Raw genomic sequence first — 23,198 nt, 5'->3', positions numbered from 1 at the left:
GCAGTGAAAACGTGGGTTTAGAACCTTTTATTTTAGAAAGCATTTAGCGATATTATTTTAATGCTAACAGAACCTAACCTAACTATGAGAGCATTTAGGTTTATTATTAGAAGAATGCTGAGGGACCTAATCTTAAAACATTTTTGTGTAAGTAATCGCTAACACTTAACAGTATGTATTACAGAGATTCTCATGATAATTTTCCCTCTCTTTGGAGTGTTGTTGCCCGTAGCAACAAATGTACACAACTCTTTACTCGTCTTTATTCTTGTTGCTGTTTATTCTTTGGATTAAAAAAGTAGGTAACATGTTGGAAATAGGAAATTTACTTTTCTTTAATTTACTTTTATTTGAGATTACCGCTTTAGGTAATACTTTACTATAGGGGTGACGGATTTCTTACTTTTTACAGGAGAAAGTACCCGCTTTAAGCAGTTTTTCCCATATCTATGTACTGTACATTAAACTTACGTATTTCTTTTTTACGTTGTGTACATTATTATTAAAAAAAACACTATTGATAGAAATTTTTCGTATTAAATTGTTATGCCACATTTTCTAAAAAATGATAATATATATCCAACTGTATGGTTCGGTTCACAAATCAAAGATTCCAAACCAGTGGTTTATCCAGGATTTTTCCCTTGGGGGTTTGTTGGAAACTTTTGGGGGGTGTAAGTTTGGGGATGTTAAGTGCATATTTTGGACCGTTTTTAAAATATTCGCCCTAATTCAATTTGTTCATGGATGTTTCCAGAGATTAACTGCCCCCCTTTCCCTTCACATAACATTTCAGAAGATAAATTATGTCATGCAGGAAAAGATGGAAAATAGATTTTTGTGATAATGTTAACATTTCAGTCTAAGGATTCGAGTTTGCTATCCGGATTTAATGAATCGTTAAACAAAACACAAGATCTGACATTGAAAAACAAAAATTTTAAACACATTATTACCAGGAATCATATCATGCAATTCTTAAGCTGTTGAATGATTTTAAAGTTGAAGTTATATACACTTGCACAATATTCTTTTTAATTGTATTTTTGTATGGTTCTTGTTGTAGGTGTAACTCGGAGTTCATCTTTGTGGGTGCCCAATTCATCAATGAAATATCAGTGAGAATGCATTGCATGGGTACGTGTGTGCTCACCTGTCTGAAGTAGTAGGCCTAGTAATACAAGTAATAAGTACAGATATAATATGACTCTTAATTAAATGGTAATATTGTGAGCAAAGCGAGCAAGAAAATTTTTAGATTCTATGTTAGAAGTGAGTTCCAAATTCTGCTGGTATTGTCAAATCTCTGTTTAAACAATGATTCACAAATTGAAATAAAGTAATGAAACTATAGGCCTATATTTAGAACATGGCCATGAAGACTTTAAAATATAGTGGGAAGTTGGGATGCACGTTTGATATATACCTGGTGTTGCTTTTGAATGAAATCGGTCAAGGAATTTCATATTGAAGTCTTATACCCGTACAAATCTTTGGAAAATATGCTTGGTGCTGTTGAGAGTTTATCTCTCAAATACTGAACAAGAGACTGGTGTCATGTGCCTCTTTGCCTTAAAAGAAAAATTAATAACATGCACAAATAAACACATGGCATGTTAGCTGCAAAGCGAAGGCAAGGAATTTTCACTTCTAAATTGAGGTAATGCTATATTTTCAATTATTTAAAAATTGAATAGTATTTATTTCACTTTGCAACACAAAGAGCCCACAATGAACCAAACAAAAGTCTTCTCTCCACATTTTCCAGCAGGCAGTGTCAAGCACCATTGTTCCCCACTGGTGTGCCTATGGTCAGATATAAATTTGGGACTTAATGTAAATTAAATTTATTTTTATGTTTAATTCCTTATACTTCCTTTGCTTCCTCTGAAAAGTTGGAAAAAATTAAATATGTCATTATGTCAGGGAACCAACTAGATAAAAAGAGGAAGACAATTTTACTAAATCCATGTCTATGCAAACTGACAATAACTTTAATTTAATAGGGTGCCAGTAACTTCACAGAGCACTACTACATTAATACTTTTCTATTTTTATCTGTTTTGCTTGTTCGGCACCCCATTTGTCCTTAGCACCCGGGCAACCACCCTGCATGGACCCCCTCCCCTTTACAACTCTCTTTCTAATACATAATCTATTTTACAAAGGTAAGAACTCTTAGAGCCACGAAAATGGTCACATACATGAACTACAGGATGTGACCTTAGCTTCTTCATGAAATACTTGCCATTTTATATCGATTACTCGGTCAGTAAATTTTATATTGGTACTTACGAATATCCTACATATAGTGTCACTGCTTACCAACTCTCCACTTTCAGTTTCTTTCTGTCTGGATTCATTTTCTCTATCTTCTTTAGCCAGTTTTGCAGTCAAGTTTCAGACATTGTTACACTAAGCTGAACGACAACACTTGAACTGAGATGCTACACTGACCTAAGGCATTAGTTTGCATTTGACTGTTCTCTTCTCTACCATTCCCAAAAATCATCCATCTCGCCCAGGTTACACAAAATAGTGTTGCTAACCATAGCAGCACAATTGACTACAAGGAGTCAAACCTGTATCTTTGAATTTCTTCCCTTACTTTTATCATACATTTTTCACATGAAAGAATCGATAGGGAAATGCAACAAAATGTAAATTTCATTGACAAATCTGTAACATATTTAAGAAATATTTATTTAGGTATTCAAACCTTAAACTATCAACACTGTATGCCGTATCATGTGTTCCCAGGAAGGAGGGCGAGAGATCAGTTTGACATTTTCCAGATGGCCCTTCCCTAGAGTTGACCGAAGCCTTGTCAAGGCAGCTGTTGTTTCCAGGAAATGACCATGCTGCACATTCCACCCTCCTTCCTTGACACTTTGGTTTTAGTTGAGCAAAAGGTCCACTGGACTACGCTTCTTGTAGAGCTACGAATGGTTCATTTCTGTTAATGTTGAAGTATTGTCATTCTAATCCATAGTTACACCCCACTGTAGGGGGGTGTTCCACTTTTCTGCTTGGGGGTGTTCGTCAAAACTTGGGAGGGTGTTGGAGGGGGTGTGTTAGGGGTGTGTGGATAAATCACTGTTCCAAACACTTGTGGAAGAGGAATTTCACAGTTTATAAGTGTTTTGTAGAATGTCTCTTTCTTGTGTGTATCTATCTATTACACACCATAATATGGTGTATATCTTCCTTATTGCCACATGTACAATTTGGGTTTTGTATATCCGGATCTTTTGTAAATGACTTTTAGTAGTTGTATGACCTGACCTAATACGATTTAGCAATACTATCACATTCCTTGTACCTTGAACTTTTGTAAACCAGTGCCTGATTCTCTTAAAATTAGCTATCCTCTGATAAAAACTGCCTGCATTTGGAAATTCACATTTCCACCATTCCTTCCAGTTGTCCTTGAACTTTTTCTTCACCCTTGGTAAAAGGTCTGTGTCCTACATTTTGATTACTTTTCAATCCGTCTGTGTAAATAAAATAATAATCATTCCATCTTTCCATGTAATCATATTTTGTACATTGTTCAGGAAAATAAACATTATTCACATACTGGATAATCTAGGGTATAAATGGCTTTACTCCTTACTTTCAATAATTTTTGATGATCCTCATAGTACTCATTATATAACTGCACCCATCCTATATCTTCACAGTTGTTAATTTTGCCTGTATCATATAATTCAACCAAGTCGAATAGAATGTTGTTAAATGGGTGATTAATTTCTGAGATTGTTTTTAACAGATATTTTATGGACATTTCTTTTTTCCTATAACTTAAGTTCCATTCACATGCTTCCATGTATACTGCAACATTGGGAGTACCTTCAGCAGTCCTAGACATATCCGAAGAACTTTCCTCTGCATTTCTTTCAAAGGTCGAAATACACGTTCTGAAACTGTATTAGAGACTATCATTCTGTATTCTATTGTTGGCTTGTAATAGTTTTTGTAAATATTCATCATGGTACTTGGATGACATCCCCATTTTGTTGTAGCCATAGAACGAAATACGTTGTAAATTACTTCTGCCTTTTTCACAAACTTTTTTACATGAGGTTTCCATGTTAATTTATCATCAAATATAACGCATAGATATTTTACTGTATTTTCTATGGGTATGTGTAGCTTTTTTCTGTACAGATTCAGATTTTTCGGAGCTCCTTTTTTACTAAATATTATCAGCTTTGATTTTTCTGACAATATATCCTATTCTCAAGAAATTTCTTTATCTCTATTATTTTCTCTTCCATTATCTACTTGTTTGACACTCTCATATATATATATATATATATATATATATATATATATATATATATATTCGAGTCGCTACTGCATTTTATGTGAGACTGTTCATATGTATGTATGCATTAATATCCTGTTTTTTTATTATTAGATTGACAGGAAACAGAGTCCAGTCAAAAATGAAGATTCCACATACTATCTCCAAGCAGACTTTTGAAGCTTACAAACCTTCACAGGCGTGCCTGGCTCTCTCTGGTGAGCAGGATCGTGTATTGCAAGCAGAAGACACAGAATGGGACAACAGTCTTCCGCCCAGCCTTGTAGAAATTACTGTTAAGTTTCTGGCTGAGAATTTTGAAGGTAATGTAGCAAATGTTGAAAAACAGCAATATGTATATAAAGAAGAGAAAAATAGTATTTTTAGTGATTTTTTTCATGGAATCATTAAATTAAAGTTTGCAGTGTGTTAATACTGAAGCTAAAATTTCGGTTGTCCGTATTCCAACACTTGATTTATATTTCTAAAAATCTTGACTATATTTGAAGTTTTTGCTATAATTATGAACATCTTAAATGTTACAGTTGTTTTATCGTTAACCATACAAAAGTATAGTTAATTTGCATGTAAGTTCAATGAGGTTCATCATTCACACATGAAAAAGGCAATGCATATGCTAGGTCTACTTTACAGATTCACCAAAATCAACAACCCCCGAAAGCACTTTCCATTTACTTCAAAACTTTTGTGTCCCCCATTCTAGAATACTGTTCACCAATCTGGAGCATGACTGCCCATTCTCATACCTCCAAGATCGACAGTGTTCTCGGCTTTTACCTCCCCATCGTTCGATATAGAGTGCCTGCCCTGAGACACCTGCCTAAGAGATATCTGGTTGTAAATCTGCACATTAATGCTCCAGAAACTAGTAGATACGTTGCAGAAATTGCTATACTTACTTACTTACTCCTTGGCTGCTACAGCTCCTAAAGGGGCTTGGCCTCTCTCACAATGATAGCCCATTCTCTTCTGTCTTCTGCTCGACGTCTCCACCATCTTACTCCCATCCTCCTAAGGTCCTCCTCAACGTCCTCCAACCATTTTTTACTTGACCTTCCTCTTAATCTTCTCCCTCCTGGTGTCCCTTTATAGACCTTTTTAACCGCTCTGTCTTCAGGCATTCTTTCCACATGTCCTAGCCACCTCAGTCTCATGCTTCTTATATCGGAAACTATATCTGGTTTTTTGTAGTAGAGTGCTCTAATTTAATCGTTTCTCCTTATTCGCCATTGTCCATTCTCATTTACTGGCCCGTATATTTTCCTCAGTATCCTTCTTTCCCATCTTCGCAAAAGTTCTTCATCTGCTTGCACCAAAGTCCATGTCTCTGGTCCATATGTCACCACTGGCTTTACGACTAGCTGATATACTTTGATTTTCAAATTTCTACTCAGGCTGCGAGATTTGAAAACTCTTAACAGTGAGAAATAGCTTCGATTACCAGCTGCAATTCTTGCTTTTATTTCCTCCTTAATATTATTATCCATGGTAACTAATGTTCCAAGATATTTAAAACTTTTGCATTTTTCATAGGTGCCTCCATTAAGTTGTATATGTTGGCCTTCCCTGAATTCCATATTTCACGCTGAGAACATGTATTTAGTCTTGGGTTGGTTTATTTGGAGTCCCATCTCACTAGCTGTGTTCTCCAATCTTTCCAGTCCTTCCTTCACTTCTTGCAATCTTCGTGCCATCATATCAATGTCATCAGCATATGCTAGATTTTGGTTCACTCTGTTGAAGAGAGTTCCTCCTGGGTTACACCCTTGACCCACTCTTCTCATGATCTTTTCTAAAGCTATATTGAATAATATCGTAGATAGCACATCTGCTTGTCTCAAACCTTGGTTCACTGCAAATTCTCTTGTGAGCTCTCCTTCAATCTTCACATTGCATTTAGTACCCCTAAGTGTCATTCTGGTTAATCTTATTAGCTTGCTTGGGATCCCTAGCTCCTTCATTGCCTCATACAATTTTCCTCGTACGATACTGTCATATGCCTGCTTAAAGTCTATAAATAACTGATGAATATTAATGTTATATTCATAACATTTCTCCATTATCTGCCTGACCATAAATATTTGATCCGTAGTGGATCTGTTTGGTCTAAAACCACACTGATAATCCCCTATTATTCCCTCAGTCAGTGGTGACAATCTTCCTGTTAGGATCTTTGCAAGCACTTTGTATATTACGCTCAGTAGGGCTATACCTCTATAGTTCTCACAGCAAGTTTTATCGTTCTTTTTATGTATAGGGCAGATTATTGCCATACTCCATTGATTGGGCATCTGTTCATGTTCCCATATATCAGATAACAATTTGTGTATATACTTTATTAGTTGATTTCCTCCGTTCTTAACCATTTCAGCAGTGATATTATCAATCCCTGGGGCTTTGTTATTCTTAAGAGACTTAATAGCTGTTCTAACTTCTTCTAGTGTTGGAGATGTTCCGGTTTCGTCATCATGGTCCTCCTCTGGGTACTCCTCTTCATCACTCAATTCTAGATCTTGGAACCCATCTTCCACATTAAGTAGGTGACTGAAGTATTCTGCCCATCTCTCTAAGATCTCATTTTTCCCGCCTATTAGGTTTCCTACTTGGTCTTTACAGAAAGCTGTCTTCGGTTGGAAGCTTTTCCTTATATCCTTCACCCTCATATACATTTTCCTTACTTGCTGATTACTATTATATTCTTCAAGTTCCTCAATCCACTCTTTCTCAAAACATAGTTTCTTTCTCCTGCACACACAGTCTGCTTCCTTTCTTTTAAGTCTATATTGTTCTGTGTTATATCTGGTTTTCCTATTAAGCATTCTCTTTCGTGCCTCATTTCTTTCATTTATTGCTGTTCTACATTCCTCATCAAACCATTTACCTCTTTGGATCTTCGTCTTCTCTCCCAGCACTTCCTGTGCTGTTTCATGTAGGATATCCTTTATTATACTCCATTTCCCTTCAATACTTTTGCTTTCCCACCTTTGACTTCCTTGTTGATGTTGGTTGCCTACCATTAAACGGAATTGTTTGGCAATGACTTCATCTCTTTTTAACTTCTCATCATCATACCTTGAGGTCACTTTCGCTCTTCTTCCATCCCTATATGTAGCTATTCTCTGTCTGTATTTAATGCGTACTAAATAATGGTCCGAATAACTGTCTGCTCCTCGACATCTATCTACTTGTAGTATATCAGAGGCATGTCTTCTGTCTATCAGCACATGGTCAATTTGGTTTTGTGTTACACCATCTGGTGAACACCATGTCATTTTCCTCACGTTCTTCCTTTGATGCCAGGTGCTTCTAATGACCATTAAGTTGCACATAGCCAGATCTATCAGTCTCAGACCATTATCATTTGAAATTTCATGCAAACTTTCCTTTGCTATAGTGTCTTGGAATGCTTCTTCGCGTCCAACCTTGGCATTAAAGTCTCCCATTATTATCTTAATGTCATGTTTTGGTATACGATCGATTACCTGATCCAGCTGCTGGTAGAATCCATCCTTTTCATCTTCTTCTGCCTCTTCCGTTGGGGCATATACACATACTAAGGTAATGTTGAAGAACTTGGCTTTCATTCTCGGCGTACATAGCCTCTCATTTATTGGTTTGAAGTTCTTTACTACAGTTTTATATTTATTGTTTAGTAGGAATCCTGTACCACCTCTTGTACTTCCACTGCTTCCAATATACATTAATGTATAATCCCCAGTAGATAACATTCCATTTCCTTGCCACCTGATCTCCTGCAATGCTGCTACTATTATTCTGTATTTCTTCATTTCCTCCTTTAGGTTTTGCAATGCACCTGGTTTACTTAATGTTCTAACATTCCATGTGGCCAGGTATATATCATTCTTCCGTTTACGTAGTCCTTTAGCATGCCTGTATCTTTCCATAGAATCCGTACGGCTATCATTGTTTCTGAGTTCCGTAACAATGTTTATTTTATGGGATAGGGTCGTTAGCCCCATGCTCAACCCCCAACCTGGAGGACCAGGGTTTGTATCAGGTTTGCTCCTTTAGAACGGTTGCCATCAGTACAGCTGAGGAATCCGCTCCATCCCCCTCGTAACCCTGAGGACGGGACTAGGGACTAGGTAGGAATATTGGGATAGGATACAATAGGTAAATAGGGACGTTGCAGAACGCCTTAGCCTGGCTTCTCTTCTGAGACCTGTCCAGCATGGGTGACCCTGCTGGTAGAAAATCTACCGCTGGCATAGCTCTCAGCCTCAACAAAGCACGCAAACCCCTCCGCCCGCACGGTCAGTGCTACTATAAGGCGGTGTTCCCTGGAGGGGAGAAATTGCTATACAAGATCATAAATGGAAATTTAAGATGCAACATCCCACTCCACGAACTCACACTCAGAGTGCCTAGACATACAACACGGAGCAAGGAAACTTTCCACACTACAACTCCCAGGCTCTCAGTCATACAACGTTCACTATTCCATAGACTACCGAATCAGTTCAATATAATCTCAAACCAAATAGATATATTCTGTTCATATTCATACATAAGTATTGCTTTTGTGAAACTGATCTGTTTACCTTAGTACTGCTTTGGTTTGTTTATTTTTGTTTATTTTATGTTATTCTTTTCATTGTGTTTTTAATCTTAGTCTGTCGTTTTACTGTTGTTTCTTTCTGGTTTAAAATGGCTTCTCCTGTACTGGAAATTTCAATAAATAAATAAATAAATAGATATTACTGATGGCCATTTCCAGGCAAAACATGGAGAACGCTATGTATGACCTTCACATTTGCAATGTAGTTTTTCATTTCACAAAAAAAGCCAATTCAGTGGAAGCCTCTTAAGAAATTGACGAAGGGACACAAAGAACACCCATGCCGGGATTCGAAGCCAGGACCCCTGGCATCATGGCATGCTTTGCTAACAACTCCACCATGGAGGCCAGCACATTTGCTGTCAAGTTTGACTTTCCATTCCACTAATTAGGCTCCATGTAGTGTGGCACATTTAATTAAGAAGTGCATGTTCTTTCACTGCGTGCAGTTAATATTATTTTTCTGACTTTTTGTGTTTACAGAAAAACCAGTATTAAATGAATTGATAGAAGCAAACCGTATTTTGCTTCTGGAGACTCTCCGAACAGATCTCCCCCTGCCGCTTGTTGTGCCTCTGATTGAGGATGGTATTTATTGGGAACGATGTTGTACAAGCAGATGGAACGAGCCATTGAAAGGAGTGAGTATTATAATTCTATTGAAAGTCTGCAATGATTGTTCTACATTCATACAGTCAATGTACAACAGATGTCATTGCACAGACAAAACCTCATACAGAATCATGTGGCCCTGTTTTTCATAAACAGTCAAGATTGTAATTTGCCTAGTTCCTTTATTCATTATTCAATTATAATGTATAATTTTGTAAATAATGCTGGTTGACTACAGCTGCATTAGAACATTTTCAAGTCTATATTATTTATGAGAGTTGAGTTTTGTTGTAAGTGCACTTTATGCACAGAAAGGCTAATCGGGACTGGACCTGCAGTTCAAAGTGGGATCCAAACCACTATGTACCTCTAGTGGGTATCGAACCTGGGATTATTCATAAGAAATTAATCATTAAGTTGTAAATAATTTGTTTAAGGGTCTTCAAATAAAGAGGCTGTACACAGCATAATTGTTCTTGTTATCACCATTAGCCAAAGGTGGCGAAAAAGCAATGCTAAGTACGAAAAACACCATACAAGACTATACTATGTCCCAGCTAACTGTAGAGCAGGGCCGCACATATCGGCAGAGGAGGAGGAGGAAAATCGAGTGGTGAAAGTGCAGCGTTGCCAACTGTATGGTTCTGATCGTACATGTACAGAAATTTCATGGCATGTACGGACGTACTGTCCAGACCTTAGTCCGTACTGCATGGCTTGTCAAAATTTGCTCTTGCAGTTTTATCCCTAATATTTCCATAAGAAATTCTTAAACCAATCGTACGGACCTGGAGACAATGCCATGTGCGTTCAGTATTATGCTTTTTAAAGGTTTGCAACACTTACAGAGAGAAGGAGGAAATCGGGTAACTCCCATCGCCTATTACACAATCCCATTTCTCTCACTGTTCGTTGGTGGAACCATCTCGCATCACTACTTGCGCAGAGACTTGTTCTCGTTTGCCTGGTCTACAGTTAACTGGTATGGAGTTTACATTTACCTTCTGTAGATCTTTTGTTCTTCGTAGATGCCCTACATAAGACGCCATGGAAATTCATGGAAGCGCATGTATTTGGAACGGAACCTTCAGGAGAATATGCAGGATTTTGTACCGAATGTATCAGATGACAATGAATTGCTTGCCTTAGCTAAGTTGTCTGCACCATATGTGAGAAAACTGGACATCCGTGAACTGAAAGTTATGCACAAGGAAGAAGACGAGGATCTCGAAGAGGAGTGCCCGTATGCAGAGCCACCTATTGATCATCTTAACTTTTATCCTATCCTAAGGAAACTTCCAAACCTACAGGTATTAATTTTAAGTAGTTTGATTAATTGATTGAATTACATTATTTTACATCACTTTTCTGCCAGTTTTGACTAATTCATGTGTTATCAGTTATCAAGGACGTATCCAGGTGTCCAGAAACCCCTCCCCCCAAATTTCCTTCTACTTTTTTAAAATACTATGGTAGACGCTGCATATTTTCCGATTAGACACTTGATGTTGCAGGTATAGAAAATTATCTGTGTACTCTCAGTTTGTGGATTCCGAAAAAATACCCACTAATTTCTTTTTTACTCGTAGTTTTACACTAGGTAGTGATATATCAGCTGAAAATCTGACTTCAGTGAGAAAATGTTTTGGTACAGTGAATGATTTTTTTTATTTATTTAGAAATAATACATGCAGAGTTGAAATACTAAAAACAAATATATTGCATTATGTACCAGACAGTATAAACAAACTACTGTTAGTGTGTGAAACTCCATTTCTATAAAAACATGATTCACTTCATGTTTTTGTTAACTGTCTTCAACCTTGTCAGTTAAGTGGAGCTGTTTGAGTGATCCGCGTTCACTCAAACGCGGATCACACGGAGCCCCTATTCAACTGTGACTAGAAGTGATCTAGTCACAGTTGAATAGGGGCTTTTTTAATTGCACTCTTTATCTGTGAAAAGTTTTTCAGTTGAACTGTACAGTTGTCAAAGTATTTATGTCCTCATCACAATTTAGCCTCTGCCCAAGAGATGTCACAGAACTGCTTCAGAGATTTCGGAAGATTTCAGATGAAGAGTTCAGTCAAAATATTTCAAAGTGATAGTTTTTCTTATATACGCATTGCTTGCATTGTAGAATTATTTTCTTGTAGTTTACGGTTATTACAAGCATAAGAAAACAGTTTTTCGTTGTGACGTTTCAGAACACACGCTCCCTTCATCAAACATTTATTTTGGCTAAAGATACAGTTATAACAATGGTTAGCATCTTTTTAAACAACAAGAATCCATACATTTTAAAGATGGTGGCTTGCTTAAAATTTAATGTAACAGAAAGCATCAAGAAACTTTGTGAAATCAATGATGACTTTGAATTACCTGATGATATTTAGGATTCATAATTTTAAATTTAAAAAAAAAAGTGATCAAAGTTTTTTATCTGAAATAAAAATAAAACAGACTGCTTCTTTTCACAGTTAGGTTGCTATATTACAACAATGTAACATTAACAACATCCATTATATAACGGATTATTTTTATTTAAAAAACTGCTAACCATTGTTATAACTGTATCTTTAGTCAAAATAAAAATAAATGTCTGATGAAGGGAGCGTGTGTTCTCCTGAAACGTCACAATGAAAAACTGTTTTCTTACGCTTGTAATAACCGTAAACTACAAGAAAATAATTTCAAAATGCTTCTGAAAAGCTTCAGCAGACGTTCAATTCTGAAATTACGAGATAACTTTCCTCGTACTATTATAGAGGGGGGATGTGCCATTGACCTTGGGGGATGGACACCCCTCAACCCCCCCATATTTATTTATGGATACGCTCCTGTCAGTTTATATATATATAACTATTATATATACATATTTTTTTTTCTAATACTTGTCCAAGTGTTATTGACAGTGGTTCTATATTAGCATGCATTGTGCAATGTTATTTGGGCATTATCCATTGACGAAAATTTATGCTTCTGCTTTTGACTATTGCAACACTACATTTCAAGAGAGCACTTCTTCTCTCATCTTCAAGTGATAAATTTTTTTTCTGGTGGTGAGGATTATGGGCATAACGTGAGACCTAACTTGGGAGGGGAGGCAGAATTGAAGGTTTAGGGTTTACTTTTGTGGAGTGGTGGGGGGTGGTGGGGGGGAGAATCAAAAAGTTTTCTATCCCATAAAATTAGCATCCAGAACTATTTTGTTCAACAACTGTTACATTTTTTTGCGAAATCATAAAAATTACTCATTCGTCTACTTTGCTTCTCAAATATGAGGAGTTTGACAAACTAACTAAATACTTACTCCAGCCTTCTTAAACCCGAAGGTTCATGGCTGCAGCAACACAGGCCTTCCATCTGTCCCTATCTTGAGCAAGATCTATATATTCTTTTCCATCCCTACCGATTTCCTTTAGGTCCATCTCAACGTTGTCCCTCCATCTTGGTCTTGGCCTTCCTACAGGTCTCTTACCATCAGGTTTCCCAACACGAATCCTGTAAACTCCTCTTTCCTCTCCCATTCATGCCCCATGGCTTGCCCACCTAAGTCTTCTTGATTTAATGATTCTAAAAATATCTGGACATGAATACAAATTATGTAGTTCTAAATTATGTAACCTTCTCCACTCACCTGTCTCCTCATCCCTTTTAGGTCCAAATATTTTCCTGAGGATCTTATTTTCAACATAAATAAGTTGACAAAAGTACCACTAACTTGTAAATTGCAATAAACTTGAATATTTTTTTGGTGGGGGTAAGATATGTCTGTGGTGGGGATCACACCTACAACATGGATTTACAAATCCAGTGTGCTAACCAATTACTCTATGGTGGCACCACTACCCCTTCCCCATGAATTCTGTAGTATTTTGCTCACTTGAATGACTTATAGGGTTTTGAACCAGGGTTATGGAGGCAGCTTCTTTAATTTTTGTTCATTTCCAATTTGATCCTTTGTGTACCATTATGTTCATTCATGTGCTTCATTTCATGCATGGGCCTTCCCAATGGCATAGTGGTATCATCGTCACCTTGTAATCAAGAGGTCCTGGGTTCGATACTCAGTGGAGACACTGGTTCGGATTCCAGTTGACTTAAAACAACAACTCATTTCATGCATGCTCGGCGATCCAACAAGTGCTCACTCCACAATACTGATCAATTGTTTAATTCCCATTGAAAATGTTTCAACATCCTAAAGAAAAGTATAAAAAGCAAAGAGATTTGCAAACTGAAAATTATGGCTTCCTGCTTTGGAAGGAATATTACAAATATCGTTACATTTTTCAGGAACTCCATCTGCTTTTTGGTGTACAGAGTTGTGGTGTGGACTTTTCCTGGAATCTGTTCAATTTTTCAGAAGCAGACTGCAACGGTTTGGTCAAAAGTATTGGTAAACTGAAGAGACTTAGATTGCTTAGGTAAGTACAATGTTTTAATTGTTGCTAATATTTTGTTTTTCATGTAAGTGATACAATTCATAATTCACATTATATTCAAAAAGGCCTACAGAGTCTTTACTTACATGAACAATGCAAACAACAGAAGTGCAGCCAAACTTGTTATAGTGGTTACAGACTTTACTGTTTGTCACCTAATTGCCTTGGTGGCCAAACATGTTGAGGGCTGGACTCATGATCTCACCACTCGCGGTCCCAGGTTTAAGTCCTGCCTTTGGCTTCGGTGTTTTGAATGTATCTCCATTAATTTTATCTTATCACTATTCATTTTCATAATCATGCTTAGCCAAAAGTGGTAGAAAAGCAATGATAAACAACAAATGAACAAATACAGCTGTTTGTAAGCTGCGTAAAGATCTTGTCTTGCCGTGGGCAGTGCCATGTTCTGGGATATAGAGGTATAAAACTTAGCGTTTTGGGGGCAACGTGTATTTTATTGACGAAAAAAAAGCATCATTTGCATATTTATTTAGTCTCAAACACAGTAGCTCACACTCAGATTATTGTTATTGTTATTATTATTATTATTATTATTATTATTGTACAGTATAATCTTCATTTTACTGTATTTTAGAAGAGCCCCTCTTGCCAAAACTTCATGTACGAAGACTGTAAATTAGAGAACTCAGTGATTACAGTTCAAAATGCAAAATTGCTTCGTGATTTTAACAAAATGGCCCTATATTCTGCTTTGCTTTTCTGTGTTGACATGATTCTTTTTTGTTATTATCTGCAGAATCCACCGAAGTTCAATGGAAGATGATAGGGTGATCACCTTGGTAAAAACCCTCTCCACCAATGCAACTATTAGAGTTCTTGACTTTTCCCACAACAAAATAGGAGACACAGGTGGCATTGCTTTAGGAAAGTTACTTGTGGAAAATACATGCGTTCAGAAACTTGTTCTTACTAATAACAAACTAGGTAGGTCATTTCAAATATGATTACCATGAGCTTTCTATGAGAAACTTTACTAAATTTAGTAGTTCGTGCCATTTTGTTGCTAGTGACATGCTGATTAAGGAGTTGATGTTGAGAGAATAATGTTGAATATTAAAGCATATTTGTAAAAATCTGTATTTATTTTTTTTTAATAATTGGATATACAATTATATAATTTGAACAGAAATTCAGTGCAATCTAGATACATATTAAACACACTTATTTCAAATTCTTTATGAATAATAATAAGGAAAAACAAGAATAAAGTATGTGTAGAAGAAGGGACATATTTCTAGCAGCACATATTTTTGGTATATATAAAAAAGCAAAATTTCGGTACAAAAACAGAGTCAATTTCGGGCCCAAAGAGGTTAATGAAATCAAATTTTGGTGTTATAGAGGTGAAAAATTGTATCGAAAGCAGTATATAAAATGACATTTCGTTTTTAAATTTTTTAATATAATCCAAAATTTGATTTAAAAACTGCACTTATTATACAAAATTAACATATCTCTTCTGATAGCACTTTATGTAGTTATCAGAGTATTAAGTTTATTCTTGTATAAAGAGATCCATTTTTGCTTCTCAAATATTTACAGCAGAATTAATCATTTTCCTGTGAATTGCATAACTCACAGCATAATTCAAACTTCAGAAAGTGTAGCATTGATAAATAAACTCTAAATTTCGTGTTTAAGTCTTATTTCGCATTTTGCAGTTCATTTCACATCATTTCGTGACAAATTTGGGTACGAAAATGCACCTCACTCCTTTCAGAAACATAAAATATTAACATTACAATGTGTTATATCACATTTCATGTTTTCGTCAAAAATGAAATATGCATGCCTACTTATTTCCTCTTTTAATAAGGAAGTTCCCTGGCTACCCCTTAAATTCAAACACTGGGGGCTGTTACTGTGATAATGTTTAATAAATGTATTTCTCCCCTGATCTTCTAAAATCATACCAAATCAACTCTTTTTCTACTTGTAAACTGCAAGAGAGATTTTGCATATGGCAGGGAACATGGAACAAAAGAATTTCACACCACCGTGAAATCTCCCTTAGTTGTATGCACAACTGATGGCACTACAACAAATGAATTGTATTTGTAAATATTGAAAGGTACAAGCAAATTAGGATATATGGGTTCCTGAAAGTAAAGGTAGCCAGGGTGTGGTGCTGATCACATCACCTCCACAATGGTAGAGGTCATGCAATGTGGAGCCTTACTTCAACATCTCCCGATGTGTCTTCATGGCACAGTACAAGGAATATAGGATAATTTTACCCATAAGGAACGTAAAATGTAATGGAATACCTGTTAGAATGCACCTTTCCTGCAGCTATTCCTTATGTTCACAATTCAGAATGATAATTTTAATTAATTATTTTTACTTCCCCAGGTCCGAAAGGAATCAATGGAATAGCATTCGGATTAATTGGAAATTCAACTCTAAGAACCTTAGATCTGTCACTGAATCCCATTGCTGACGAAGGTGGCCTTCATATTTGTGGAGCTTTGGTTAGAAACACTGGCCTACAAGAGCTCAATCTGGCAGGCTGCAGGCTGGAGGAGGAATTTGGTGTCATGCTAGGGAAGGTCTTCACAAAGAACAACACACTTCAAGAACTTGATCTCACTAACAACCATCTTGGCGAAGTAAGTTTTCATGTTAAGATAATGCTATTAAGCAGTCATTATCGGTACTGTTTCTTCTCTGTAGCTGTCTTCTTCATGTCCAAATATACAACCAGTAAAAAGACGACAGAATTTCAACCTTCCCAACGATTTATCATCCATGATGAGAGATGATGACAGTGTTTTAGCAAATGTTTTTACCTTTTTGAGAAGAGCAGGTCTCTTCCACTGTCTCTGAGGAGTTTTTTAAGTGTTTCCTTACCTTTTTAATGTGTTGTGTTTATCCTGCGCAGGTCCCTTTACAACATGCACTTTTAGCCCTTGTTTAACTCTAAGATAAGAGTTTTTGGTTTTTAGATTATACGATTTTTTCTGATATACTTAGAAGGGTGCAAAATGGATGCACTCAAAAATTATAACCATTCATTCATTCATCATAATGCGATGTAAAGGGACTCACAAAAAACATACCTGTCCCTCTTACTGATAATATGGTAAACAATACATTATTTTTTGTAATAATCATACAAGATAAAAGTGTATCCAAGTGCCTATAATTTAAAGGTGAATTCAGCATTGTGAGGCATTAGTAATGTTGTATTTGTAAGCTATAGCAACATATACTGTTCCAGTGGGTGTAAGATTGGGACATATTCTGTTCCAGCATCTTGTTAACATACACCCTAAGTAGGTGTGGGGATGGGACAAATAATGTGCTAGAAGTTAGAGCAGGAATCTTCAAATCGTCGACTGCAAGCTCAAGAAGCAATAATGTCAGTTATCCTTTAATATGTTAGATTCGGTCACAGCCATTGACATTTGTGATCACTCACGTAACAATAAAAATAATGAATTTTGGGGTATTAATGAGCAAATCTGAAAATGCAGTACCCTTATGGATTGGTCATGTCAACTATTGGTATCTCGGCAGCTCACAGAACTATATAGATATTGGTCTGTTGATAGACTTACCAAATAGTATATGAATGCAATAATGTAACAGTCAACATCACCAATTTAAAGTGATATACAGAAGGTTGTTCGCTTTATATCCGACCATTTTCAATTTGGTGCTGCCACCTGGCGTATCATGCTGGAACTATGGGTCTGCTGGAGGGAGCAGTGTTGTGTCTGACCTTGTAGGTGCGTGAGTGTTGGTAGTGAATGTTATCAAATGGCACCGAAAATCAACCGGTATTGGGAGGGTTACGTAATGGCCCTTTTCCATGCTAAGTTTTCATATGTACGCATTGTGAAACAGTGTCGGGAGAATGGGTTAACAGTCGGGGTGACTACTGCGAAAGCTATTGTGGCCCGTTACACACAACAGGCTCTCCTTGCGAAACATTCACCCACGAAAACCAACAGGAGAAGGGCTGCAAGCAAAGTGTCACTGCTGGTGGTCACATTCGGGCGATCACATACCGTGACATTGACGGCAAGGGGTGCAGCAACTTTGTTCGTCAGTGCAGGGAAAGTTTCCCTCGTGGCTTTATGGTTGTGACGGGATTCGGATATGAGGGTAAGTTGATGATACGCAAGGTGGACAAAAAACGTGAAGGTGAATTCCAGATACTTCCAAGACTCCATTTTGACACCTATCTATAATTGTATGGAATGGACGCGACCAGGTGATGATCCATATGGACAAGGCTTCGAGTCATACCGCCAGAACATCACTACGTTTTTATCAGGAAATGGCAGAGGAATTAGGAATTTGTGTCATTCTGTTTGAAGACATTCCTGTGAAAAGCCCAGATGCCAGTCCAATGGATTTTTGCGCATTTTGACTGTTGAAATGACGTCTTCAACATCGCCGGCCACGCACCCTGGATGGTCTATTTAAAGCTTGCAGGGAGGAGTGGGACAGAATTCCCATGCCTGTCCTGCACCGGAGCTTGCTGCAATGGAAACTGCGATGCCGGGCGATAGTCCACAATGCTGGGGGTCCAATAGAACATGATCGGTGGTGGCGGCACGGTATCTCTTTAAGGTGAGTACCCGTCAAAAATGGTTGGATATAAAGTGAACAACCCTGTATATGGTTGAGATCTGAGAAATTAGTATTTGTGAGGATGTAAAATTTTCTAATTAAAGATCCTGCAAATACCAGTTTAACATGACATGTTGATAGCAATGTCTATCTGTCTCTTACAATGAATAATTTCATTTCATCCTAAAGTTTTCATGAACCATGAAATTATCAACAAAAATTCAATCCACCCTTGATAGCTCACCATGTATTCCCATGGCTCAGGGAGTCTGGTGATCTCTGTGCTAGAGGCTTAAAATATAAAATGCTCAGAAGTTCAATAAATCCCCAGGGTGAGTACATATGGGGCGGGGGCAGGCCGAGGGGCCCTGTAATGAACAAATTTTGTGATAGAAAGAAATGAAAGTACAGAGATAATGATGGATATGATGAAAAACCTTACAAGATTTCAATCCAGGATCTCTGGTTTTGGAATGCACTCTACTTACCCCCCAACCCATGGCGGTCTACAGTACAATAACTAAGTTGCTGTTTGACACATCATGTAAGTCATGACACCTTTGATGGGACAATGGTGTTTCCTCCCCCAATGTTCACTTCCTTCACACTGGATTTTAGTGACTATTTTACGGGCACTTTGATTGGGTAAATGCTAGAAGTTAGTGATTCTCTTCCACACATGTAGATGAAGAAACTTTTGAATGTGTACAGCACGTCACCTCAAATTCATAGCCGTTGTTTCTAAAGATGAAACAAGCAGTGGCGGCTGCTTAATACGTGCTACCGTGCTATAGCACGTAACTCAATTTACTAAAATGAAAAGAAAGAAAGGGACACATTTCATAGATTGAAGAAGTTTAATAAAACACTGCAGTGAAGTGAAACTTCTCACGTTAAGAGGCTCAAAAATTTGCAGCGCGCTATGTATTTTCCTCACGCTCTTAACCTAAAACCATGCTACAACGAATACCGTGCTATTGGCTTCATAGCACGTTTTCGCCACCTCGCGCCGCGCCGAATCTGGCCGAATGCCCATCGGTTCTGTAGGGGAGGTAGGATCGGAGCCAATCAGCTCGGGAAATCCGTCTGCTAGCGTGCTACACAGATTCACAGCACGGTAAGTGTTGTCATCTCAGTATAAGAAGAAAGTTTGCGGATAGCTTTACAGAATCAGCAGACACGAATTTTTTGGCGCGGTTCATGGTCATGCGCGTGGCATATGGAGCAGTCCTTGTAAAGGACTGTTGTTCCAATCAGTGGCCTACACGAGGCTGGGGTGAGGAAATTGATGGGGGCTACATCCCATCTCCAAATTTTGAGTTTCGGATGAAAGCAGCAAAGAACTCTGAAACAAGAAACAGTGTTAAATGCAATCACCCCGTAAAATGATATCCGATTACCATTTTTGTCTTTGAATAGCTTTAAAAATGAAAGTTTAAATCGGCGAAATTGCAAAATATGTTATAGTTTATTCCGGCCATACGTAGAAAGCAGCTATGTGATACAGACCTTTACAATACCAGACCCCTCGGGAAAAAAAAAACCTGCGTACGCTAGCGTCTCCAAGTGAGTGTGCAAATGTGTATGTGTTTGGGGGGGGGGGGGTTATTGTAAATGCAAGGAACAACATCTACCTGTAGCACGCATCTGTGAAAAGTCACGAGCCGCCGCTGGAAACAAGTATCTATGTTCGTAAAACTTCAACTGGTCAGTGTGAACTTCCATGTGGATGTGATCTCAATGGGAGTGATATTTTACCGAAGGGACACAAAAAAATGAATTGGTGTTAATTTGTATTTTTTTAAAGGCCTGTTGGAAGGAAATAAATGTTGCTTTAGTTGGGTACAGTTGTATACTATTTTGTCTGCCTTTAATGCATTGTTTGGCTAACTGCTTGCATTTTTTCAGGCAGCAGGTGAAGAAATTTTGAGAGGTGTGCAAGAGAATTCCCGTTTGCTCCACCTTGATCTCCGGATGACTGGCGTGCAACAGGAAAGCGAATTTTACATCAGCGAGGTTCTTGCTTGCAACCGGTCGACATGGAAGAGGACAGTGAAGGAGGAGTCACAGGAGAGCATTGAAGAAGAACCTCTCTTGGTGGGCAGTGAAGAATCTCAACAAACTGCACCGCAAGCCCAGCCAATTGAAGGTAACAACAAAGGATTATTATTATTATTTATCTTTATTCCTTCAAAAACATGTGTGCAACTTTACAAGATTTCAACTTGAACTGAAGCAAACATTTCATACTTAAAACTAGCTCCCAGTCCTTTTGAAGAAGTACATTTCTCTTCAGACATTCTTAACTCAAAATTTTCAGAATTGACACTAGGTCAGACACAATGCAATTAATTATGACTCACTATCAGTTTGCCGAGTTTATGCCTACTTTTTGCACATAAAGGCTAATTGAGACTGGACCTACAGTTTAAACCACTGTGTGTCTCCATTGGGTATCAAACCTGGGACCTCTTGATTACAAGGTGATTACATTACCACTATGCGATCAAGAAGGTCCCTGGCTGTCAGAAAACTATTAGAAATTATTGAACCATATCTCAGAAACACATTAACATTCAAAATTATAAAAATTCCACTCACAGCGTAGGTCAGTTTTTGGTATTTGAACACAAAATTTATTCACAATGTCATTGTTGTTCCATCATCTTAAATATTACAGAAAAATATGTTGAAATGAACTAACTTTTCAGTAGTTATAATTAATTCCATAAGCTATTTTATGTAGCTACTTTATTTCCTCCACTTGCAAGGTGGCGACAGTACTTTTCACATGTCTAGCAAGAAGTCGCAACATACCTGGAATTGACATAAAACTTACACAGATCTCTCTGTGGCATAACAGCATTTAAGAGCCAGTGCTCGTCATTGAGTAATGCATGTTAAGCATATCGAGCCCAATCAACACTGCTTTTTGGCTTTCTAACTTCCTAACTCTCCTCACGAATTCTGGAACTTGCAGCAGGAATCAAATGCAGGACTGCTCATACAAAATGCAAGAATCATAACTGTTAGGCTGCATTTAAACTGTATTCAGTGTAATTTTTAAAATATTACTTTAGAAAAAAAAATATTACTTGATCAGTGCTTCATCAGCTCAGTTGGTAACGTGTCTGACTACAATGCTAAAGGTCCCAGGTTCGATCCCCGGCCGGTTCAAATCCAGGAACTTTTCTAACATTGGAAGCGGCCCCGGTGCCCACCCAGCGTCGAATGACATGGGTACCTGAGGGAAACCCTGGGGGGTAAAGACAGTCAGGGGCATGATGCTGATCACATCACTCCCCACTCACGACCAGATCAAGAAAGTGTGGGGCGTTACCCCCTATATGCCTGCATGGCGTGGTGCTACGCACAGGGGAGCACTTTACCTTTACCTTTTACCAGTGCTTCATCAACTGTCACCAACCACTGTTATTACCTCGAAAACCTTCATTTCTGTATTCATATTAACATTAGTTGTGTTCCATTAAACGGAAGTGAACTAGATATGAATTTATATTGTTATGCTTTACTTTTAATTTTTCCTTCATACTCTTTATTCTTAATAATAATAATAATAATAATAATATATTATGTGATACACATTTACGTGCTTGTCGACTGTTCCTACTTTTTATCCTGTACGTGGTTGCTGTACAGAATTTAGAAAGATTTATGGCATGAATATACATGTAGATATTGTAAATTGTTTTAGTTTTGTAAATTTTTAAAGAAAAAATTGATATCAATATTTTTTACTGTTAATGCAGAGCAAAAACGAAAGGAATCCGAAAGAAGAAAAACTGCAATTCTTGAGTCTGATGTTGTTGTTGACGAAGCTGAACCTAAAGATGCTGAGCAACAGGGTGGACCAGGAGAAGAGAAAGCAGAAGAACCAACTGTCGCTGAGAACACGGGAAGCTAGGATAAAGGAAAATCAAACAGAAGATGTTGAAGAAAGAAAGCTATAGTGCTAGTCTGTTGTGTATGTGTGTGTGTGTGTGTGTGTGTTGGGGAGAATGTGAAAGGGAAGAAATTATTAAGTGCAAGTTTCGTAAGTTATTACGCAGGCAATAGCGTTGTAAAACTTTTAACTTGAATCATCTTCCATGTACATTTTTTCAAGTTGTATAAATCAGATTATTGTCTGTTATACTTTTATATAAAATATACATTTATTTTATAATTCATGCTGATAATAAATATTGGTTAAATTATATCATGGATATCTTATATCATATGGTAAGTCAGCCTAAGTCTCTCATCCTGTGTGACAAGTTTACCGTAGTTTTGAGTTGGAGGAGGGGGTAAAGGTAAATTTATAAACAAAAATGGGTAAAACTATCAAAGCTGGGAATGCTCTGTAACTTGTTTATTCTATAATTGTTTACATTCATACTTACTTATTCTGCATTGGGAAAGATTGTTTAACAAGGGAATTCACTTTTTTTAATGAAATTAGTATCTATTGTCGACATATCGAGTAATTATTGTTCGTTCTTTTCTCGCTTCCTGAACACGCAAAATGGCGGGCAAATCTTGACTAGCGTTGTGTTTCAAACGGCAAAGCAGTGTTTCAACCTTCTTAACAGAAAAATTCCCGCATAGCCCCAAAAACCATTCGGCA

At 37.3% G+C, this 23,198-nt stretch overlaps 1 protein-coding gene across 3 annotated transcripts; it reads left to right on the top strand.

The window, feature by feature from the left end:
- The first annotated feature begins 229 nt into the window (after window positions 1-229).
- LOC145987334 (uncharacterized) lies at window positions 230-22,788 on the top strand. 3 transcript variants are annotated; one of them, XM_083121852.1, is made up of 10 exons: window positions 233-298; window positions 1,067-1,137; window positions 4,424-4,632; window positions 9,393-9,550; window positions 10,550-10,831; window positions 13,821-13,951; window positions 14,727-14,914; window positions 16,343-16,599; window positions 20,480-20,720; window positions 22,342-22,788. In XM_083121852.1, the coding sequence occupies exons 3-10, from the start codon at window positions 4,452-4,454 to the stop codon at window positions 22,494-22,496; spliced, it is 1,593 nt and encodes a 530-aa protein (XP_082977978.1). In that variant the 5' UTR covers window positions 233-298; window positions 1,067-1,137; window positions 4,424-4,451; the 3' UTR covers window positions 22,497-22,788. The 3 variants fall into 3 exon arrangements, with proteins under 3 accessions (XP_082977980.1, XP_082977978.1, XP_082977979.1); XM_083121853.1 differs by lacking the exon at window positions 233-298 and adding an exon at window positions 664-674; XM_083121854.1 differs by lacking the exon at window positions 1,067-1,137 and having other exon boundaries at window positions 230-298.
- The last annotated feature ends 410 nt before the right edge of the window (window positions 22,789-23,198 follow it).

Source organism: Lepisma saccharinum, chromosome 4 (genome assembly GCF_977018435.1).
Source record: "Lepisma saccharinum chromosome 4, izLepSacc3.1, whole genome shotgun sequence".
In the NCBI taxonomy this organism is placed as follows: Eukaryota; Metazoa; Arthropoda; class Insecta; order Zygentoma; family Lepismatidae; genus Lepisma; species Lepisma saccharinum.
The sequence above is the reverse complement of the archived record's forward strand: the minus strand, read 5'-3'. Positions and strand labels throughout refer to the sequence as shown.

What these genes read in the sequence shown, in the direction of transcription:
- LOC145987334 (XM_083121854.1), top strand. Translation starts at nt 4,452, where the DNA reads ATGAAGATTCCACATACTATCTCCAAGCAGACTTTTGAAGCTTACAAA. An exon ending in GGAAACTTCCAAACCTACAG is followed by an intron (nt 10,832 to 13,820) that starts GTATTAATTTTA and finishes TACATTTTTCAG; the next exon opens with GAACTCCATCTGCTTTTTGG. An exon ending in AAGAGACTTAGATTGCTTAG is followed by an intron (nt 13,952 to 14,726) that starts GTAAGTACAATG and finishes TATTATCTGCAG; the next exon opens with AATCCACCGAAGTTCAATGG.